The following is a 17,347-nucleotide window of genomic DNA, read 5'->3' on the forward strand; positions in this document are numbered from 1 at the left end:
TAATGACACTATTGAAAATTGGACACATTTATGACATTTTTGATACCATATGTACTCTCTCTGGAAGACAAAAACATGTAAAATAAGATGAATAAGAAGTGCTGTTGAATTTCTACAATCACCAGCACAAAGCCACAGGATTTAGTCACAGGATCATTTCCAGCCTACAGCATTAAAATGAATGAGTTGTCTTTATAACAGTGTGTGGAAATACCAGTTTATTGTGAGAACATGAATGCAGCATCATGCTAAGAAAGATGTGAATGACATGATGACATCAAATAGTTAAATGACTTCACTTATCTGAGGAGCTGTATGTACTGCACATGTGCGTAAAACAGGTTATAGGCCAATGAGCTGCACTGACATTCGCCCCAAATAAGAATGTAGTTTAAGGCCCAACACTCTGACATACACGTTATTTATTTATTTTTAGCTTTTCTGGTTTGCATTAGCCTGATTAATGACACCCAGTCTACTAGTAATCGTTCTGCTTTTGTCAAGTTCACCATCCTCCCTCTATGTTGACAAAAACCTGACCTAGTGCTATTTAAGTAATGAGGACTGAGTGTCTTGCTGGCTGCCTCTGTGAACTTGTATGCTCAGTGTCGGTTAGGTGGCTTGATTAAGGAGCTGGCATGAAGTCTTGGGTCCAAAAGGAGCCCTGGATCCTTCAGGTGCTGTCAGAGAGTTCACAGACGGAACTGAAAACAGATTTGTGTATCAGAACTTAGTTTTTTCTTCTTTCTTCCCTCATTAATCATCTCACGACCCTTCAGATTTATCTTGTGGCCCTTTGAAGGGGCCAGACTCCTAGGTTGGGAACCACAGGACTAAACTAGCTAACTAAAGTAGTTCAAACTAGCTCCACCTCCAGCAGTTACAACAGTGACATGCTGCTCTAACACTGATGCTTCAGTATTAATAATCTAATGATGTCATATATGTATCAGTCACAGGGACAAAATTAATACTTTTATTTTAATACTCACATTTCATTTTGCTGATAAAACTTATGTACTTAAGGAGCAGTCTTCATGCAGAACTTTTACTTGTAATGGAGTATTTTTACATTGAACTATTTCTCAATTATCAGATTTTTTGTACATCATTTTTTTGTTGGTTGACTTAACTTTTAATCAGCTAATTGTTGCAGCACTAGCTATAACTGTCCAGACTTGAGATGACATGTAAAACTAGACTGAATCTCCAATGACAAACTGATGACACTGTTGAAAATTGGAGACATTTATGACATTTTTTATACCATGTGTACTCTCTCTGGAACACAAAAATATGTAAAATAAGATAAATAAGAAGTGCTATTGAATTGCTACAATCATCACCACAAAGCTACAGTATTTGGTTACAGGATCATTTCCAGCCTACAGCATTAAAATGAACGGGTCATTTTTATAACAGTGTGTGGAAATACCAGTTTATTGCAAGGAATGGAATGCAGCACCATACTAAGAAAGATGTGATTGTCATGATGACACAGTGAACAGTTAAATTACTTCACTTATCTGATGTAGTACTGCACATGTGTGTAAAACAGGTGATAAGCTGCACTGACATCCGCCCCAAACAATAATGTAGTTTAATGCCCAACACTCTGACATACTCTTTTTCTTTTTTTGGTTTCCATTAGCCTGATTAATGACCCCCAGTCTACTAGTAATCGTCCTGCTTTTTTCAAGTTCACTATCCTCCCTATATGTTAACAAAAACTTGACCTGGTGTTTAAGTAATGAGTAATAAAAGACGTAGCTGAGTGTGGGGTGACCTGTTGATTTTACCTTGTAAAAAAAAAGTATGGCTGGTCCAAAACACAGCAATCAGGGGTTTGTGAATATGAGAAGTCACTACAGCCATAAACAGGGGGGCTGTAGCAGAGTAAAAACCATCATATTATATTGCTAAGGCTGTAATGGAACCACTGCCTTTGTGGCAATTTCTTACATTTCACCAACATAATCTATTTTACATTTTACATTTTACATTACATTTCAAATCTGTTTTATTGTATTTTAATTAACCAACCCCCCTGGTTATAATAGTTCTTTTATGTCTGAATTTTTTATAATCTATCATTAGGTTGGACAGAGTTATTATGATTGGTGATTTTAATATTCACGTAGATGACATTCCTTGTTACCTCCTGATGTGCCTGTTTTTCCAAATAAAGATTGTGGCAACTTTCTTTCTTTCTTTGTGGATAAGATTAGAGATGTCAGGGCTAGCAACATCTGCTCTTCTACCCCTTTTTATGCCTATCCAACTCGGCTGTCCATTTTGGGCAGCTTCTGTCCTATTTCCCTGCAAGACCTCACTGATCTGGTAGGCAGTATGAAACCTTCCTCCAGCCCTGGAGGTATTTTAACAACATCCATGATTAAAAATGTACTTGAGTCTATTGGTTCATGCCTGGTCTCTATTATAAATAGCTCCCTGCAATCTGGTTGTGTCCCAGCCTATTTTAAACATGCAGTTGTTCATCCCCTTCCTTGGCCCATCCCTGCCCAAAACCTACAGGCCTGTATCTAAGCTGCCTTTTATTTCAAAAGTCTTAGAGAAAGTTGTTGCCAAACAGCTCAATGCTGTCTTGACTGCACACAACAATTTAGATAAACTCCAATCTGGTTTTCGTCAGAAGGATTTCACTGAAACAGCTCTTCTCAGAGTCTCCAATGATATAATGATGTCTTCTGGTGTGGCTGAATGCTCTGTTTTGGTGCTGCTAGATCTTAGTGCAGCTTTTGATACTGTAGATCACAGCATCCTGATTGAAAGGCAGTGGGTGGGTGTCTCTACATACATGTCTGAAACTGCTGCTCTCTCCTGTGGTGTGCCTCAGGGTTCTGTCTTAGGTCCTATACCATTTGCTCTGTATATGCTTCCCTTAAGTCATATTGTTAGCAAATTTTAAGGTATTTCTAATCACTGTTATGCTGATGACATTAATTAGTTAGTCAATTTTATTTCAAACATGTAAAAATAAAAAACAGATAAGAACAAAACAAAACAAGAACAATAAAATGAAATAAACGATAAACCTATACAATTATCAGTTACCTTCAGCTGTATGTCTCTTTTAAGACTACTGAGACTGATAAAATATCTGTTTTGCACAGTTGTCCAACTGTCATAACAGCAGTCAGACTGCCGAGAAGGCTAACAACTTTTTATAACTAAACGCAGATAAGACTGAGTTCCTTATTATTGCTTCAGAGCGGAGTTTCCAAGGTTGCTCGGTGTATTGGGTCCCTTTCTTCTGCTGTATAGTCTAATCTTAGAAATCTCAGTGTTATATTTGATCAGGCAATACACTTCGATAAACATATCGAATCATTGACCCGTTCATGTTTCTTCCATTTATGAAACATTGCCAAACTCAGGTCTGCCATATCATAACCTGAGCTAGAGGTGATTATTCATGCTTTTATATCATCCCGGCTAGACTACTCAATTCCCTTTTCACCTGCCTCAGCAAGTCATCCCTGGACTGTCTACAAATGGTCCAGAATGCTGCTGCAAGGCTGTTGAGCAGGACGACTCTCATCACACCCATCTTATCTTCTTTACATTGGCTTCCATTCATGTTTAGGATTGATTTTAAGGTTTTTGTTTTCACATATAGAGCCCTGCATGATCCTGCACTTTGTGTGTTTTTAAGGTATGTTGTTGCTTATATTTATTGTTTCTTTTATTGTATCTTATATTGCACTATTTTTATGGTCTTATTTCTTTAACAATTTTACCCTTTGTGACCTGCTCTGTGAAAGGTGCTATATTAAATAAACTTTACTTACTTACTTACCTACCTGTTTTTCCTCTTGGTGCACATTGCTGATTTTACTGGTTCGGTGGTGGAGGAAGTATACAGAGCCTTTACTTAAGTAAAAGTAGCAACACCACACTGTAAAATTACTCCATTACAAGTAAAGCCATGCATTGAAAATGTTAATTATATAAAAGTATACTCAGTGTAGAAAAATGGCTAATGTCAGCTTGTGTATTAGTGTGTAAGTAGCTGTTGTATAGTTAGTCGAGGGTGAGCCAGTTTTAACAATTTTATATGCTGTTGGGTAGTTAATTTATAAGAATGCATTATATTTTATAGGCCCTTTATTTTGTTTGAAAAATCTAAATTTAAATTAAAAGTATAAAAAGTATTTCCCTCAAAACTGTAGAGGAGTAGAAGTATAAAGAAGCATGAAATGGAAATAGCCTATAGTCAAGTAAAATACCTTAAAATTGTATAAGTATAGTTCTTGAGTAAATTCAAACACTGTGCTGTTTTAAACACATCAGTTAAAGGAGAGTGTGTTGATCCTTCATTATGTCAGCAGAAGATAGAACATATTCTGTCATCAGAAAGTACTTCTATATTTTATTTCAGTATGAGCCAATGGCTAGTTGAAAACAAACAAACAAACAAAAAAAAAATATATTCAGTATGAACCCTGGCCAATTATGTAATTTATGAGATAGCACATGAAACTCTCTGCACATTAAAGACAGAAGAACACCAAAATTACATATTGTGCATAATGTGATTTTTATGTATTAATTTGGCTCATGTTTCATGCCTGTAGGTGTGTTTTCTAGCTCTTAGTCAGAGCTGACATTTTTGGTGAAGTGAACTCTGGCTCTGCTGAAATCTTTCTGGCTGTGCGGTCATTATGAATAATGACAATAGTTACTTAATAGTTACAAGTGGCTGCAGGGTTACCCACTCGATACCAATGATCTGCAGGGGAATTATAATTTCAGTTGATGCCTGCGTTTAAAGACTTAATCTCCTATCTCCTTGTATTTCTGTATGTAATAGAAATATATTTGTGTAAAGACATGTAAAAATATACAAATTTATGAGTCTCTGGGCTGGACATTCACAGTTTCTACCCTTTGACACCACTGATAGAGGATAGAAAGTCAAAAACGCATACCTCGTGATTCAAATGTGGAAATGAATCCCTCACTTGTTCCTCCTGGTCCACTGCAGTGAATGCTGGGAAAATCTGTTGAAACAAAATCCTCACATTGCTGTTTTCACAGCATGGTGACACTTTTCAGGCACATTTAGTTATAGTATGTGCCAATATTTACTGCACCACACCTTTTTCAATACTCAATACTAAACAAAATGACTAAAATGGGTGAATAGATATTACCTTTGTGAAAATGGCAAAAATAATCATGTCAATCACAAAATTAGCAAAGGAATTTAAAATCTTATGATAATGACCATGTATGTTTTGAATAAATGACCACAGCTCAGGCTGACTTACACTTCATCTCTTTAATTTAAAAACAAACAAAAAGGACATGAGCAGTCAGAGAATTCATAAGTACCGACTTCCAAGAAAGCTCAGGCTGACAACGTCATTTCCAAGTTATGTTTTTCTTTTTTTTTTTACAAAATAGTTTTATTACTGTCACATTTAAACCCATTCAAGCCTCATCATTCCAACATTTTCCCAGCAGAATCTGTTTTCCTTGCACCGATAGTGTTTATGACAATCACAGTATAGGACACAAGACTACTGAATACTGTACATGAAACACATGTAGAGAAACTGCAGCCTCACTGTGAAGTGTGTTAAAACACTAATGAAAACACAAATAAAACCTACACCTGGTAGGTGATGCCAACATTTATTCCAGCTCCAGCTTTTGCTGCTTCTCATTCTGTTCAAGTATCTCAGAATCACAGTAGCTAAAGTCACCTTAATTAGGACATCCCTCAATATCAATATATGTGATGTGAACAAACAACACAGTATTATTAGTTTCATGGCACTGTGTAAAAAAAGATTAATTTCAATAACAGTATTCATTCTCATTTTAATTCCTTTTATTTGAGCTTTAAAGTACATTTTATATGTTATAGAAAAAGGGCTAATGAAATTATCCCATCTGAATTGGCCCCAAGGAGAAATTTCTGTCTAAAAATTATAAAATTGTTGTGAAACACATTCATATGCTCAGTTTGTCTCTACCATAAAACATTATCCATCATTAATGATACCAAATACACTAATTAAATATACTAATTATTAAACTATACTGAATATAGATGTCCAGTAAGTTTCAAATTTCTCCTTTAACATGCCAGCTCTGGCTTCAATTTGCTTAATTTGCTTTTAATGTAATCTTTGCATTTTACTCATTTTTGCTTATCTGAGAAAGTTGATGACCATTTAAACTGATCCTCTTAGCCCTCAGAAGAGGACCATTGGTAGAGTTTAGATGTATGCAACAGACAAGCTGGAGACCTTTAGACATGTAAACTACATCATCCTTATGATCTAAACCCTTATATACTGACTGGTGCAGAGGAAACTGAACTGGCTCTAGACTCTCGTGTTTTCCTTGTGGGTATGGTGACGACACAGCATGAAATGCCGACTGTAGCTTCTGGCAATTCGTCATCTTCAGTCCATTCATTGAGGTCAGGGTTGTAAACCTGAATGCATTTCTTGTACTTCTTCTCACCCTCATTCCAGCCTCCGAGGAGATACACCTTGTTGTTCAAAATGGAAACACCGGCCGTGCTCACTCCTGTGTGAAGAGGCGCACAGTAGCTCCACTGCCCGTTCTGAGGGTTGTAAGATTCGACGGCCAGGACATCTACCCTCTCCCCACGACCTCCCAACTGACTGCCACCGATGACGTAGGCGCGGTCTCCAACCGTGGCAGCACAGTGCCAACCTCGAGGTGTGCTCAGGCTGGTCTTGTCCTGCCAGGTGTCAGTGGACGGGTCATAAGAGCACACGGCTCTAGAGTAGGCATTGTTGATGTAACCTCCGGATACAAGGATCTTGCCCTCAATGACAGAGCTGGCATGACAGCAGCGGGGCACCTCCATCGGTGCCTTCATCTGCCACTGGTTGGAGGATGGCACATAGCACTCCACAGATGCCTGAACACCGTCAGCATTTCGCCCTCCGACAGCAAACAAGAGGCCGTTGAAGGTGTTGATGCTGAAGTGGGTGCGCCTTTGGATCATGTTGCTCAGATGAATCCAAGTGTTGAACCGGGGGTCATACCTTAAGTATTTGAGAGGGATTTACAGTTATTTTCTAACTCCACACAAACTAATATGACAAATGATGAATTACAGATTTAAAGTGACAATTAGTTCTTACCTGCAAAAGTTGCTGACAGCATGTTTCGCCTGGTTCCTAGCATCATTCTGGTCCTCACCACCTGCCACATACAGGAAGCCATCCAAGACTGCCACACACTGATTAAAGCTCTTAGCTGGCATTTCTGTCAACTTATTCCACACATTATCGACGTCCCTGTAGAGAACGTCTTTGCTGAGAGATTTCTCTGTCAAGGCTGGGCGTCCACCAACTGTGAGTATCACCTTGAGGCCACCGCGTACCTTTGTTCTGCGTGACTGAAGGATATTCTGTTGGTATGGCAGCAGATGGTAATTCATGGCGTCAACAAGGAGACGGTGGCACTCAGAGTCTTGCATCATTCTAGGCACACTCTGGACATGATTTACCAGGTCTTGGGCAGAGATAGTGCCAAAGCGGATGTGAGTAAGGAGATCTGCCGCATACTTCAGCCTCTTCTCATCAAAGTCCAACCATTTCATGGCAATCTGGAAGGCTGTGACCTCAGAGGGGAGCTGCAGGGAATCATCTGAGAGGAAATCACAGATCTGCTCATAGGTGAGCTTCAGGAACTGCTCCATCTCAGAGAACTCGATGAAGTTCTCCCGCATAAACTTCTGCGCTGCCACCTTGGTTTCTTTGAGGTTGTAGGCATCAGCAATATTGGCCACATACATGCAATTCTCAACGCTGAGCTCCTGCATGAGGAAATCGCTGCACATCTTCACTAAGGTGCTGATCTGCAGCAGCATGGCTGCGGCAATAGTGCTGCCGATGCTGTACAGCGACAAGGTGAGCTTTCCAGAGTATGCATATGTGATTGCTGTGGCGAGGCCGACAGGCGAGAGGTCATTCAGGTCAATCTTCTGCAGGGCTGAATCCTTCTTCAAGATGTTTCGAATGTACTCGCTGCAGGAGGCCATGACAACCTTGTGGACGTCAAATGACTTTGACTTGGTGGCAACTGTTAGATCACAGAGGAAGCTGTCTTGCCTCATGTGGCTCAAACCTTCCAGGAGATTTGGGGCATACACTGAATCTGTCACTTCAGTTGAAATGCAGTTGAAGCCGTTTCCTCCTTCTAACAGTGTGTTCAGCCCGTTGATCTTGTTGATGGGGCTGTCCTCAACCATGATGGTCATTTCATTTATGTCTCCTTTATTCTTTTTGGTCGTCTTGCTCTTTTTGGGTGCCATGGCTGTTGCAGCAGAACACAGCCCAGACCTTCTGAAAATATAAATAAAAAATGTCAGATTTTGAAGAAAATGCACTACAGTTCAATGATAATGCACAAAATGCACCATTCATCCAGATAAAGTCATGTGTCAGTGATAAAATTGTGTAAAAAATGCAAATTGTGGCAGGTAGAGTATGAATTATACTGTAAAAGAATAGGCCTAGATTTAACCTGGTTTCATCAAATGTTATCATATTGGAATAAAGAGGAGTGAAAAAAAAACAAAGTCACATTCACACGACTGAACTACATTAATATATTATTAAAACTGAGATTCTGCATTAGCTTCATTAATTTTGAAGTGTTGATGTCCTTGTACCATGCCCGTGTACTGTTTTCTTTTCCCTCATGTAAGCAATAATGACAAATCCCTGTAAAGGAGGAGGGTTGTCTTACTTTTTGGAGTGAGTAAAATGTATCTAGGCACTACTAGACACTGATACCTTTGAAAACATGTGTGGTACCAGGTGATGCTGGAGGGAGTGAGTGCGTCAACATGCCCCTCTTTGCATCTGTCACAATTTATCAGCAGTATGTCCAGGAATAGCAACGCTGGACAGCCCAACCATGACGTTCCTTTTATAGACTTTGAGACATGAGCAGCAGGCCTCATGTCCTCTGGCAGTATAAGTTCAAATTAGGGCAAATATTTATTTATTTATTTCTATTTTCTTTCTTTTATTTAATAATTGTACGCTTGTCCTGAGTCACTCTGCAATCAACACATTCTACAAGATAAAATATTTGAATAAGAAGCCACTTTTCACACTATTTACTTACCACACTTAAGTATAAAAGTGTATTGTCATCCGGATTATGTGTTTAAACCCTTTTTACTAAAAGGGAAACAGCTTCAGGCAATTTATTCACCCTTTGGAGCCCAAATAAGTGAGAAAATTGCAGATTTTCCATTTTACAAAGACTGACAAACAGCATGCATTAACTGCCAACGCTGCCTTTTCATGGCTAAATTGCAAAGATTCAAGCAATGGATAGCACAACTTACCTGAGAAATGAAGTGAGGCTGGTGAAGAAGGAACTTGTGCCTCCAGTTACTGGAGAAGGAGAGAGAGACCAGCAGTTACCCCTGCTGAAAGAGACATGCAGCAAACTCCTCCTCTAGGGGAGTGAGTGCCAATCAAGTATTGTGCAAGGCATGTGGCTGAGGGCAGGGACCATACACCCCCAACCCCAACATACAGTGTCCCACAATAGCCTCCAATCAGTTGATGTCAACATACTGTATGCATGAGCACGATGTATGTCCTCAACTGGACATCATATGAAGAGTGTCATGTGGCCATCCATTGTTGGGGAAATTATCATGAACCCTCACTGGTGCAAAGAGCAACTTCCCTTAGAATCCAATTTTCTGGTATCTCATTTGTGAAAAGGTACAAGAACAAATTATGTTAAAATTTAAAATGATTAAAACGGCTACGTTGTTGGCTGTGCTCTAATAGAAGACGTAAATGGAGGATGGCAAAGTTTAATTGACAAGCACCGATTTATCACACACATATTTAATAATCTCCTAAAATGCAGATTCCTACAGCTCACTGTGAAGAGGATATACAAAAGTCTGAGAAGAGAGAAAAAGCATAAGAATGACACAAATACATGTCCAAGTAAGATTATAGGAATGGTTTCTCGGCTGATGGGTTGGTTGTTGAAAGCTGAAATATGTAAAGAGTGAAGGTGTAATTGTGACTCCCTGTATATCAACAAGTTTGTAAAATAAATGTATTTTCCCAAAATATATTTGATCAACACTGCTTTAAGAGTCATGATCATTTAAGGCATCTCATTGGGCAAGCTCCCTCTACGTTATAGACGAAAGAAAAACGCATCATGCCATTCATAATGATTTTCAAAACTGTTTCTGATAAAAGGGAGACATCTGTCTGTGAATATGTCCCTTCAAAGGACCAATTGCTCCCAGAGAGGCCCCTGTAGATAAAGGTTTGGGGGAAGTGTACTTTCTTTATTCAGATTATGTTCTCTACAGCAGCAATATGTTCACACATAATGATGGATACGTCATTTATTCACAATCACACGTCACATCAGTTATCTCGTATGTTTTCAGTCATTGCTTCCGCCCTTTATAATGGTGTCATCAGTGGGCACGCGCTGCCCGGTGTGTGTAGACGGCTGCACGTGAGTCACCGTGATGGCCCGCAGCTCCGATGTGCTGAAGAAAGTCCTGCGGTTCAAACTTCAGCTCACAGACACAGCAGAGTCTGCTACGGTAGCTACAATGTTTTATTCCTGCACAGGCCACAGCTGAAGGACATGACATGACGCCACACTTATGTGCGCAGCATTGATTCATCTCTCTGATTTATATTGCTTACTATGACACAGCCAATGATTGATGATTTTTCCCTTTGAGTTTCCTCCCTTCTGCTTTAATTGGCTAAACTCCACCGCTTTTCATTAATGGTTTTGTCTCGACACCATTTGTGTTGTCGCAGTGTTATTTTTAGAGACAAATAAAATGCTACCGGTGGACAAGTTTGAGGCTAAATTGCTCCCATGTACGACCAAATTTCACATCTGCTATGCTTACCAAGACGGATAGCAAAGATCCATTCATTTACTATTTGGTTAATATTGTAAATATTAGTCTACTACCACCTGCTGTCATATTGGACGCTATAAAAACGTGAACTGAAGAATAGAAACAGGGCAGTCTGTCAGAAATCTTTAGGGTATGATATTTTCCCCTCTTATACTCATTAGCTATCATTGACTGTGTGTGGAGAGGGGCTGATTGAGTGCTGTTTCAGTCAATGACATGTGTGCTTCTGCCTCGCAGCACTTTAGTAGGGGTCAGGCTGTATAAATGGGAGGTGCTTTGCTGCTAAAATTGGCAACTCCTGCAGTTGTTCAACTTATGGCTGCTGTCCATCAGCAAGTGAAGGTTGTGACGCTCTGCATACTTCTGTAAGTCAGTTCTACTTGTAGGTGTACTAATAAATTGGCCAATGTTAATATATTTAAATCAACTTCCAAATGCTCAGCTCTAAATCACTCTGTTCAGTTATATAGAGAGGGTCTATATATCAGGCGACAGTAGCGTTATCCATTTATAGTTCACAGTAAAAGGAGCAGCCCTAAGTGGGTGTGTGAGGTTCCCATACATAGCTTCTGCTCTGAATGCACAGTCAGCCACTGTGGCGATCCAAAACCAGGACTGCCATATTTGGTGTGTCAGGTTTTGTTCAATTTACCAGCAACTTTTGAAACCACGTTCAAGCACACGAGACATTTGCCCAAATACGTTTGTTATAAAATAAACAAAAGCGTGGTAACGTAATCGGACATGTCTTTATTCATCTCCTTTCAGGTTCTAAAAACCTTACAGAAACTCAAGGATCTGGATATCACATTAGACATTCTTGCTGTAAGTCTCTGTTTCAAAGAATAGATAGTGTGGTGATATGTTGGCATGTGAATTTTGGATCTTCATTACTGCACTGACTGGTGTCTACGTGTAAATTAGGAAACTGGGATTGGCAAAACTGTTAACTCCCTACGCAGACATGAAGAAGCTGGAGAATTTGCCAAGTCGCTTGTTAGAGGATGGAAAAAACTGGTCCCTAAGAAGCCTGTCAGGTGAAGTGAATTTAACTGCTTACTTTTACTAACAATATACGGTATAATACAATTGATTGATTGTTGTGTATTTGTTTGACGTCTTTATCTTGAATTTCTCCTCAATTCAGCCTCACAGAAGATGGGGACGTGTCAGACAGCATGTCTGTTAAAGACAAACTGGATGACCAAAATTGTCCAAATGATGGAGGTTTGACAACAGAGGATTTAAACAATAATTGCTTAACATCACATTGCAAAAGTCAGGAAACTTCAAATGAACCTTTATTTAAAATGGGCAAAAGAAAAGCTGATGCAGAGAAACAGTGTGAAGAGCAGAAAAGAAAAAAAAGCCAGAATGAAAACCAGAACATCTTGGAAAATGATGAAATCTTGAGCAAAAAAATTGAAATCCATGATCATTCCAAGGAGAAGAAAAATGATGACGATGACCGTGATAGTGTGCTTGGAAACAAAAACTCAGGGGACACTCATCAGACATTCAGGCCTGACTCCAAGGAAAAACTGGAAAGCGGTTCTGATTGTGGAGGTTTTGCGTCAGAAAAAGAGTCAAATAAGAAATCAAAGCCATCAAAAGAATCGCCAAATGATGGCAAAGAATATTTTTCATATGAGTCCACTGTCAAATACAAAAAAAAGTTGTTCAAATTGACCAACGTTGAAGAGGACAGATCTTCAGGAATATCAAGTAGCTCAGAGGCCCAAAACAGAAAAAGGAAGAAAACAGAAAAGGAGAAGCATGTTGGTCTTAAAGAGTCTGAATATAAAGCACATTCAAAACCCCAAAACAAAAAAGCCAGAAGAAAGCACAAAGACAAGGAAAGTGACATCAAGGAGCCCTCTATGTCTTTTGAATCTTACTTGAACTATGACGAGAATGTTTCCAAGAGGAGGGAACGATCAGGAGCAAAGACACCTGCCAAAAAAATCAAGACTGTAGTAAAAGAGGATCCTGGCCTGAAACCTGTCAAGTCACCAGTGACGTCTGTAAATGTTCTCTCTCCAAAAAAGGTATTCACTGATCTAAAAGTAAAGCTTTTAGAGAGCAGATCATGATTGATTAATATTGACTAATAATCCCTCATATTTTAGAAGTTTAAGGAGTCCATAATGGACTTGGTCAACATCCCTTTACCTGCAGTTCTGCCTGAATGTGAAAACCCATCCACTGTTGAGTACTTTGAGAGGAAAGGTACATTATGAATAACACACAGCTGTATATTCACACCGATTACTCGGTTCTTGACACTTCTCCATTTGTCTTAAAGTCGAGAAGGAGTCTGATTTCTGTAACGTCTCTGAGGAGTCCGCAGTCTTCACCGGTCAGCGTCTTAACAGGAAGATGCAAGTCTACTCCGGCGCCAAGACCATCTTCCTCCCAGCCATGATGAGCTTGTACCAACAGTGTATCCGCACACTGCAGAACAATATTAACTGTAAGTACAAAGCACAAAGGAACCTTGTGATGCATTTAATGTCTGTCAGGTTGTTGGATTCATATTTAGGTCCAGGGATCTTTTCTCAGTGCTTCATGAAACTGGTGGAGTCCCTTTTGAAATCCTTGAGCCGGTGCTGGAGAGGTGCACCCCAGAGCAGCTGCTGCGCGTTGAAGAATGCAACCCAGTAAGAATGTGAAGTATAAATACATTTAGTGCAGACGTACACTTAGTGGCCACTTTATTAGATACACCTGCATAGCAGTAGGGAAGCCCTGCTAATGCCTGAAATTTATACTCAACAGAATGCTGAAATAATGATTTTGAGGTTTTGAGTTAATGTTGACTTGAAAGCTTCATGCAAGTAAGATTTAACAAGTTCTTTCTGCACATCACTGTTGTACTGAGCTGGTAATTGCCTACTTATGGCCATGATGCACACACACATTTAAAATATGTCTTGCATAGAATACTACTTGACATCCTGACCTCATCATAATAATGATAATAATAATAATAATAATAATAATAATAATAATAATAATAAGCTTTAACAATTAAGCAGTAAAATCAGACAATTACAATAACATAAAACAGAAAAATCTACCCCATTATAAGATTTAAAATAATAATAAATAAAAACAATAAAACAACAGTAGTAATAAAACAGATAAGACGTTGGATATAAAACAGTGTGGTAACAATTAGATAAAGGCCTTTTTAAAAAGATAAGTTTTGAGAAGCTATTTAAAAGAAGTGTCCTGCTTTATATACTAAAATGATTTGAAGGAGCAGGTTTATCTACAGCAGCCACTGAGCATATGTCAGTTTATTCTGAATTTACATTTCCAGGTTTTGTAAACTTTGTGGACTTTGGGTTGAGCTGAGAACATGGTAGACATATAGCAAAAGTTGCGAATAGAAAGAGAGACTTAGTTCAAGTGTACAGGTATTTTTTTAGTTGTTTGCATTGTATTTATTTGTTTGTTTCCACAGATCTACATCGGAGTGACAGACCACTTGTGGGGGAAACACTGCCAGAGGGACTTCAAGGACTCCAAACTTCAGGAGTATGAGTCATGGAAAGAGATGTACATCAGACTGTCTGAGGAGAGGGAGCGGAAACTCCAAAGGCTGACAAAAAGCATCGTCTCAGCTCATTCTAATAAACCCAAAGGTGTGTACTGAACTCGACTGTAAAACTTGTTATAAATTACTGTATCAGAAGGTTGGCAGGTGATCCATAACACAGTCATAATCGAACATTTTGTCAAACAATCCTAAATACATCCATATACATACATCCATCTGATATAAAATTAAAATATTAAAATGTGAAAAGGCACTTTACAGTCACCGTATACTGTATAAAAACATTACTTAGTCCTTATGACGTTCTGTACACTGTGACACTTTTTTTTTCAGGTCGGCAGGTGAAGATGGCATTTATTCACACTGTTGCCAAGCCACCGAGAGATGTGCGAATTCAGCAAGAAATTCATGGAACTGCTGTTCAGCAGCCTCATCAGCTCAGGTGCAGGTGGGTCTCAGCATCCTAAATACAGAGAAATTTCTACTCTGTTTTTATTAGCTTGTGATTTGTTTCTTGCCTTTATTTTTTTTTCATTTATTCATTTAATCTAGATTGTTTTCCTAATTGTAAGGTTAATAAACAAATCAAAATCTGTATGGGAGAATTGTTGTAGATTTATCTTTGGTCAAATGTGAACACCTGGTTAAGCCTTGTGCTTAAACTGCTCCTCTTCCACATAAAAGCCCCTCAACTACAGAATGATCACTCAACAACAGCAGCTTAGGAGGGTCATAACCTGTCGGAGACTCATGTGATAACAGTGGGTGAAAAGCTTTTGCCGTGAGCTTAGCCAAACACAGGAATTGGAGCAATGTGCTGGATAAACTGGTTTTATGCTGGTTAGAGACGGCCTTGTGGCCTTTGTTGTCAACTGTTGCTACATAGGATATTATGCTCACTAGTTGTAGTGTAACATCGACATACCTAATGTTGTAGTAAATTTAAAAAAACCCCTTAAGCTGGAGCAAGTATTTTAAAATAAGTAGTTAGAGTAATTTTTGTGCATCATGTTTATTTTTGCAAACTTCTTTTGATGAAATCATGTGTTGTGCTATTTATTATTTCCTCAATTTACAGCGTCAAGGTTCAGGACAACAGATCAAAGCTAATTACTGAGCCCACCAGGTCCAGCAGCACCAGTTCAGGACCAAACAGTACACAAGACCCTCGCAAAAAAACCCGTGAGCCAACAAGAATATTGTAGATGCAATGTTGTTGTTCTGATGCAACTTTCCAAACCTGTCAAACAGGCCTGTTTAGATATTTATGTCAGTCTTTTGTTTTGTTTTTTTTCATCCTGTCATTGGATTCAAAAGTCAGGCTAAAAGCTATACAAATAGATTCAACCCATGTAATCATTATAATTGACATTTTATTTGACCTTACTCATGTTAACCGAGATTTTTTTTCATTGTTGTTCCCACAGGAGTTGCTCCAATGATGGCAAAGTCCTTAAAGGCATTTAAGAAACAGCTGGGACGCAGATAAATGTTCTTCTATAATCTGGCTGTTTACAGTTTGTGGATGTGGGAAAAGTACACTCTATCATTCATTAACTCTGGACAATAGTCAGCCTTTGTTCACCTTAAATTACTCTCTGTTTGCCAAACTATATAGGCAATCACCATGTTTTTTTTCTCTCAAAATTTGAATAAGCTTCACTATTAAATAGACGACCAAAAATGCAAAATCATGTGATTTGATATTTTGTTTTTCAGCCTGTTTGAGCTAAACAAGGTCACGCTTGTTGGTTATTAAAAGGGGTGTGGCTCCCTCTAGAGGATGTATAGAGAAGTGGTGTACTTTCTGTATTTCTCATTTCAACACATACAATTTGAGATGATCTCAATAAATGACACTATTTTGATATGAATGCATTTTTGATATTTCTCTCACCTCTTCTAACACTAAACCAGTCAAAGGGAACTTCAGAGTGGTGTTACAAACGTTACAACTGATTATGACAATAATACAATAATACAATACAGTAATTTCATATCTTGTATATTTGAACAGGATTTTAATGTTTATGGTCAAAGGGTTTGTATAAATAGATGAACTGTACTTTCACTTCACGCTGTTTGTGTGTTTAGAAAACTGGAATCTATAAAAAAACACATGGACAGATATCGAAAGCGCATCTGTTGATCCATGTTCTTGTTTTGTCAGGTCCAAATTTGTTCTCACTCACCTGGTTTTCAGTCAGACAATTTTGAAAAACCAAATACTTCTACAAAATGTAAAGAAAGTTCCATGTCAGCCAATTATAATCCTTTTGTTGTCATCTTTTATGGGAAAGGCATCTGCTGGCTGCCACTTCTCAAGGACCTTTCCTGTCTGTTTTTGTTTTTCTGGATATGTTTGAACAACTGTTTTGAGATATTAGGAGGAAGGCCCTGAAACTGCTGCAGCCTTCAGCACCACCTGTGGCAGCCTGCTGAGACTGCATCGTTAATCCTTGCTCATGTTTAATTTATAGGTTTGAAAAAAATGCCAAACTTCTAAAATGTAGACTCCCTTTGAGGCCTCTCGAAGCACAAGGCAGAAGGTAAGGATTTGAAGACTGTGAAAAAGCAACCTGTTATAATCGTACATAAAGGTGAACATATTGCAACCTAATAGTGACCTTTTGGTAATTGCTAAATCTCAGAATGTCCAGTAGAAATAAAGAGCTACTGGCTTACATCAGAGCAGGAGCCTAACTAACCTTGAAGGGGGTGTAACATGACCTGAGGTGAATGAGGCTGTCGTCCCACAAGGGGACCCTGGCACAAAAAGGCTGGAGCTGAGCCTGACCTCTGACCTGGAAGTAAGCAACATAAAAAGA

The 17,347-nt window shown here is 38.8% G+C and overlaps 2 protein-coding genes across 4 annotated transcripts; one reads left to right on the plus strand and one right to left on the minus strand.

The window, feature by feature from the left end:
- Positions 1 to 5,286: 5,286 nt before the first annotated feature.
- Positions 5,287 to 9,425, minus strand: klhl31 (kelch-like family member 31). 2 transcript variants are annotated; one of them, XM_042433148.1, is made up of 3 exons: positions 9,377 to 9,425; positions 7,155 to 8,357; positions 5,287 to 7,055 (listed from the first exon to the last, which is right to left on the minus strand). In XM_042433148.1, the coding sequence occupies exons 2-3, from the start codon at positions 8,327 to 8,329 to the stop codon at positions 6,323 to 6,325; spliced, it is 1,908 nt and encodes a 635-aa protein (XP_042289082.1). In that variant the 5' UTR covers positions 8,330 to 8,357; positions 9,377 to 9,425; the 3' UTR covers positions 5,287 to 6,322. The 2 variants fall into 2 exon arrangements, with proteins under 2 accessions (XP_042289082.1, XP_042289081.1); XM_042433147.1 differs by having other exon boundaries at positions 7,155 to 8,360.
- A 1,059-nt stretch (positions 9,426 to 10,484) lies between these two features.
- On the plus strand, positions 10,485 to 16,387 carry eloal (elongin A, like). Of its 2 annotated transcripts, none has more exons than XM_042433141.1 (11): positions 10,485 to 10,621; positions 11,723 to 11,779; positions 11,879 to 11,991; positions 12,102 to 13,002; positions 13,087 to 13,183; positions 13,260 to 13,427; positions 13,517 to 13,614; positions 14,424 to 14,604; positions 14,853 to 14,967; positions 15,598 to 15,701; positions 15,947 to 16,387. In XM_042433141.1, exons 1-11 carry the CDS (start codon positions 10,544 to 10,546, stop codon positions 16,006 to 16,008), a joined length of 1,974 nt encoding a protein of 657 aa, XP_042289075.1. In that variant the 5' UTR covers positions 10,485 to 10,543; the 3' UTR covers positions 16,009 to 16,387. The 2 variants fall into 2 exon arrangements, with proteins under 2 accessions (XP_042289075.1, XP_042289074.1); XM_042433140.1 differs by having other exon boundaries at positions 10,486 to 10,621; positions 13,084 to 13,183.
- Positions 16,388 to 17,347: the final 960 nt, after the last annotated feature.

This window comes from Thunnus maccoyii, chromosome 14 (assembly GCF_910596095.1).
Source record: "Thunnus maccoyii chromosome 14, fThuMac1.1, whole genome shotgun sequence".
Taxonomy (NCBI): Eukaryota; Metazoa; Chordata; class Actinopteri; order Scombriformes; family Scombridae; genus Thunnus; species Thunnus maccoyii.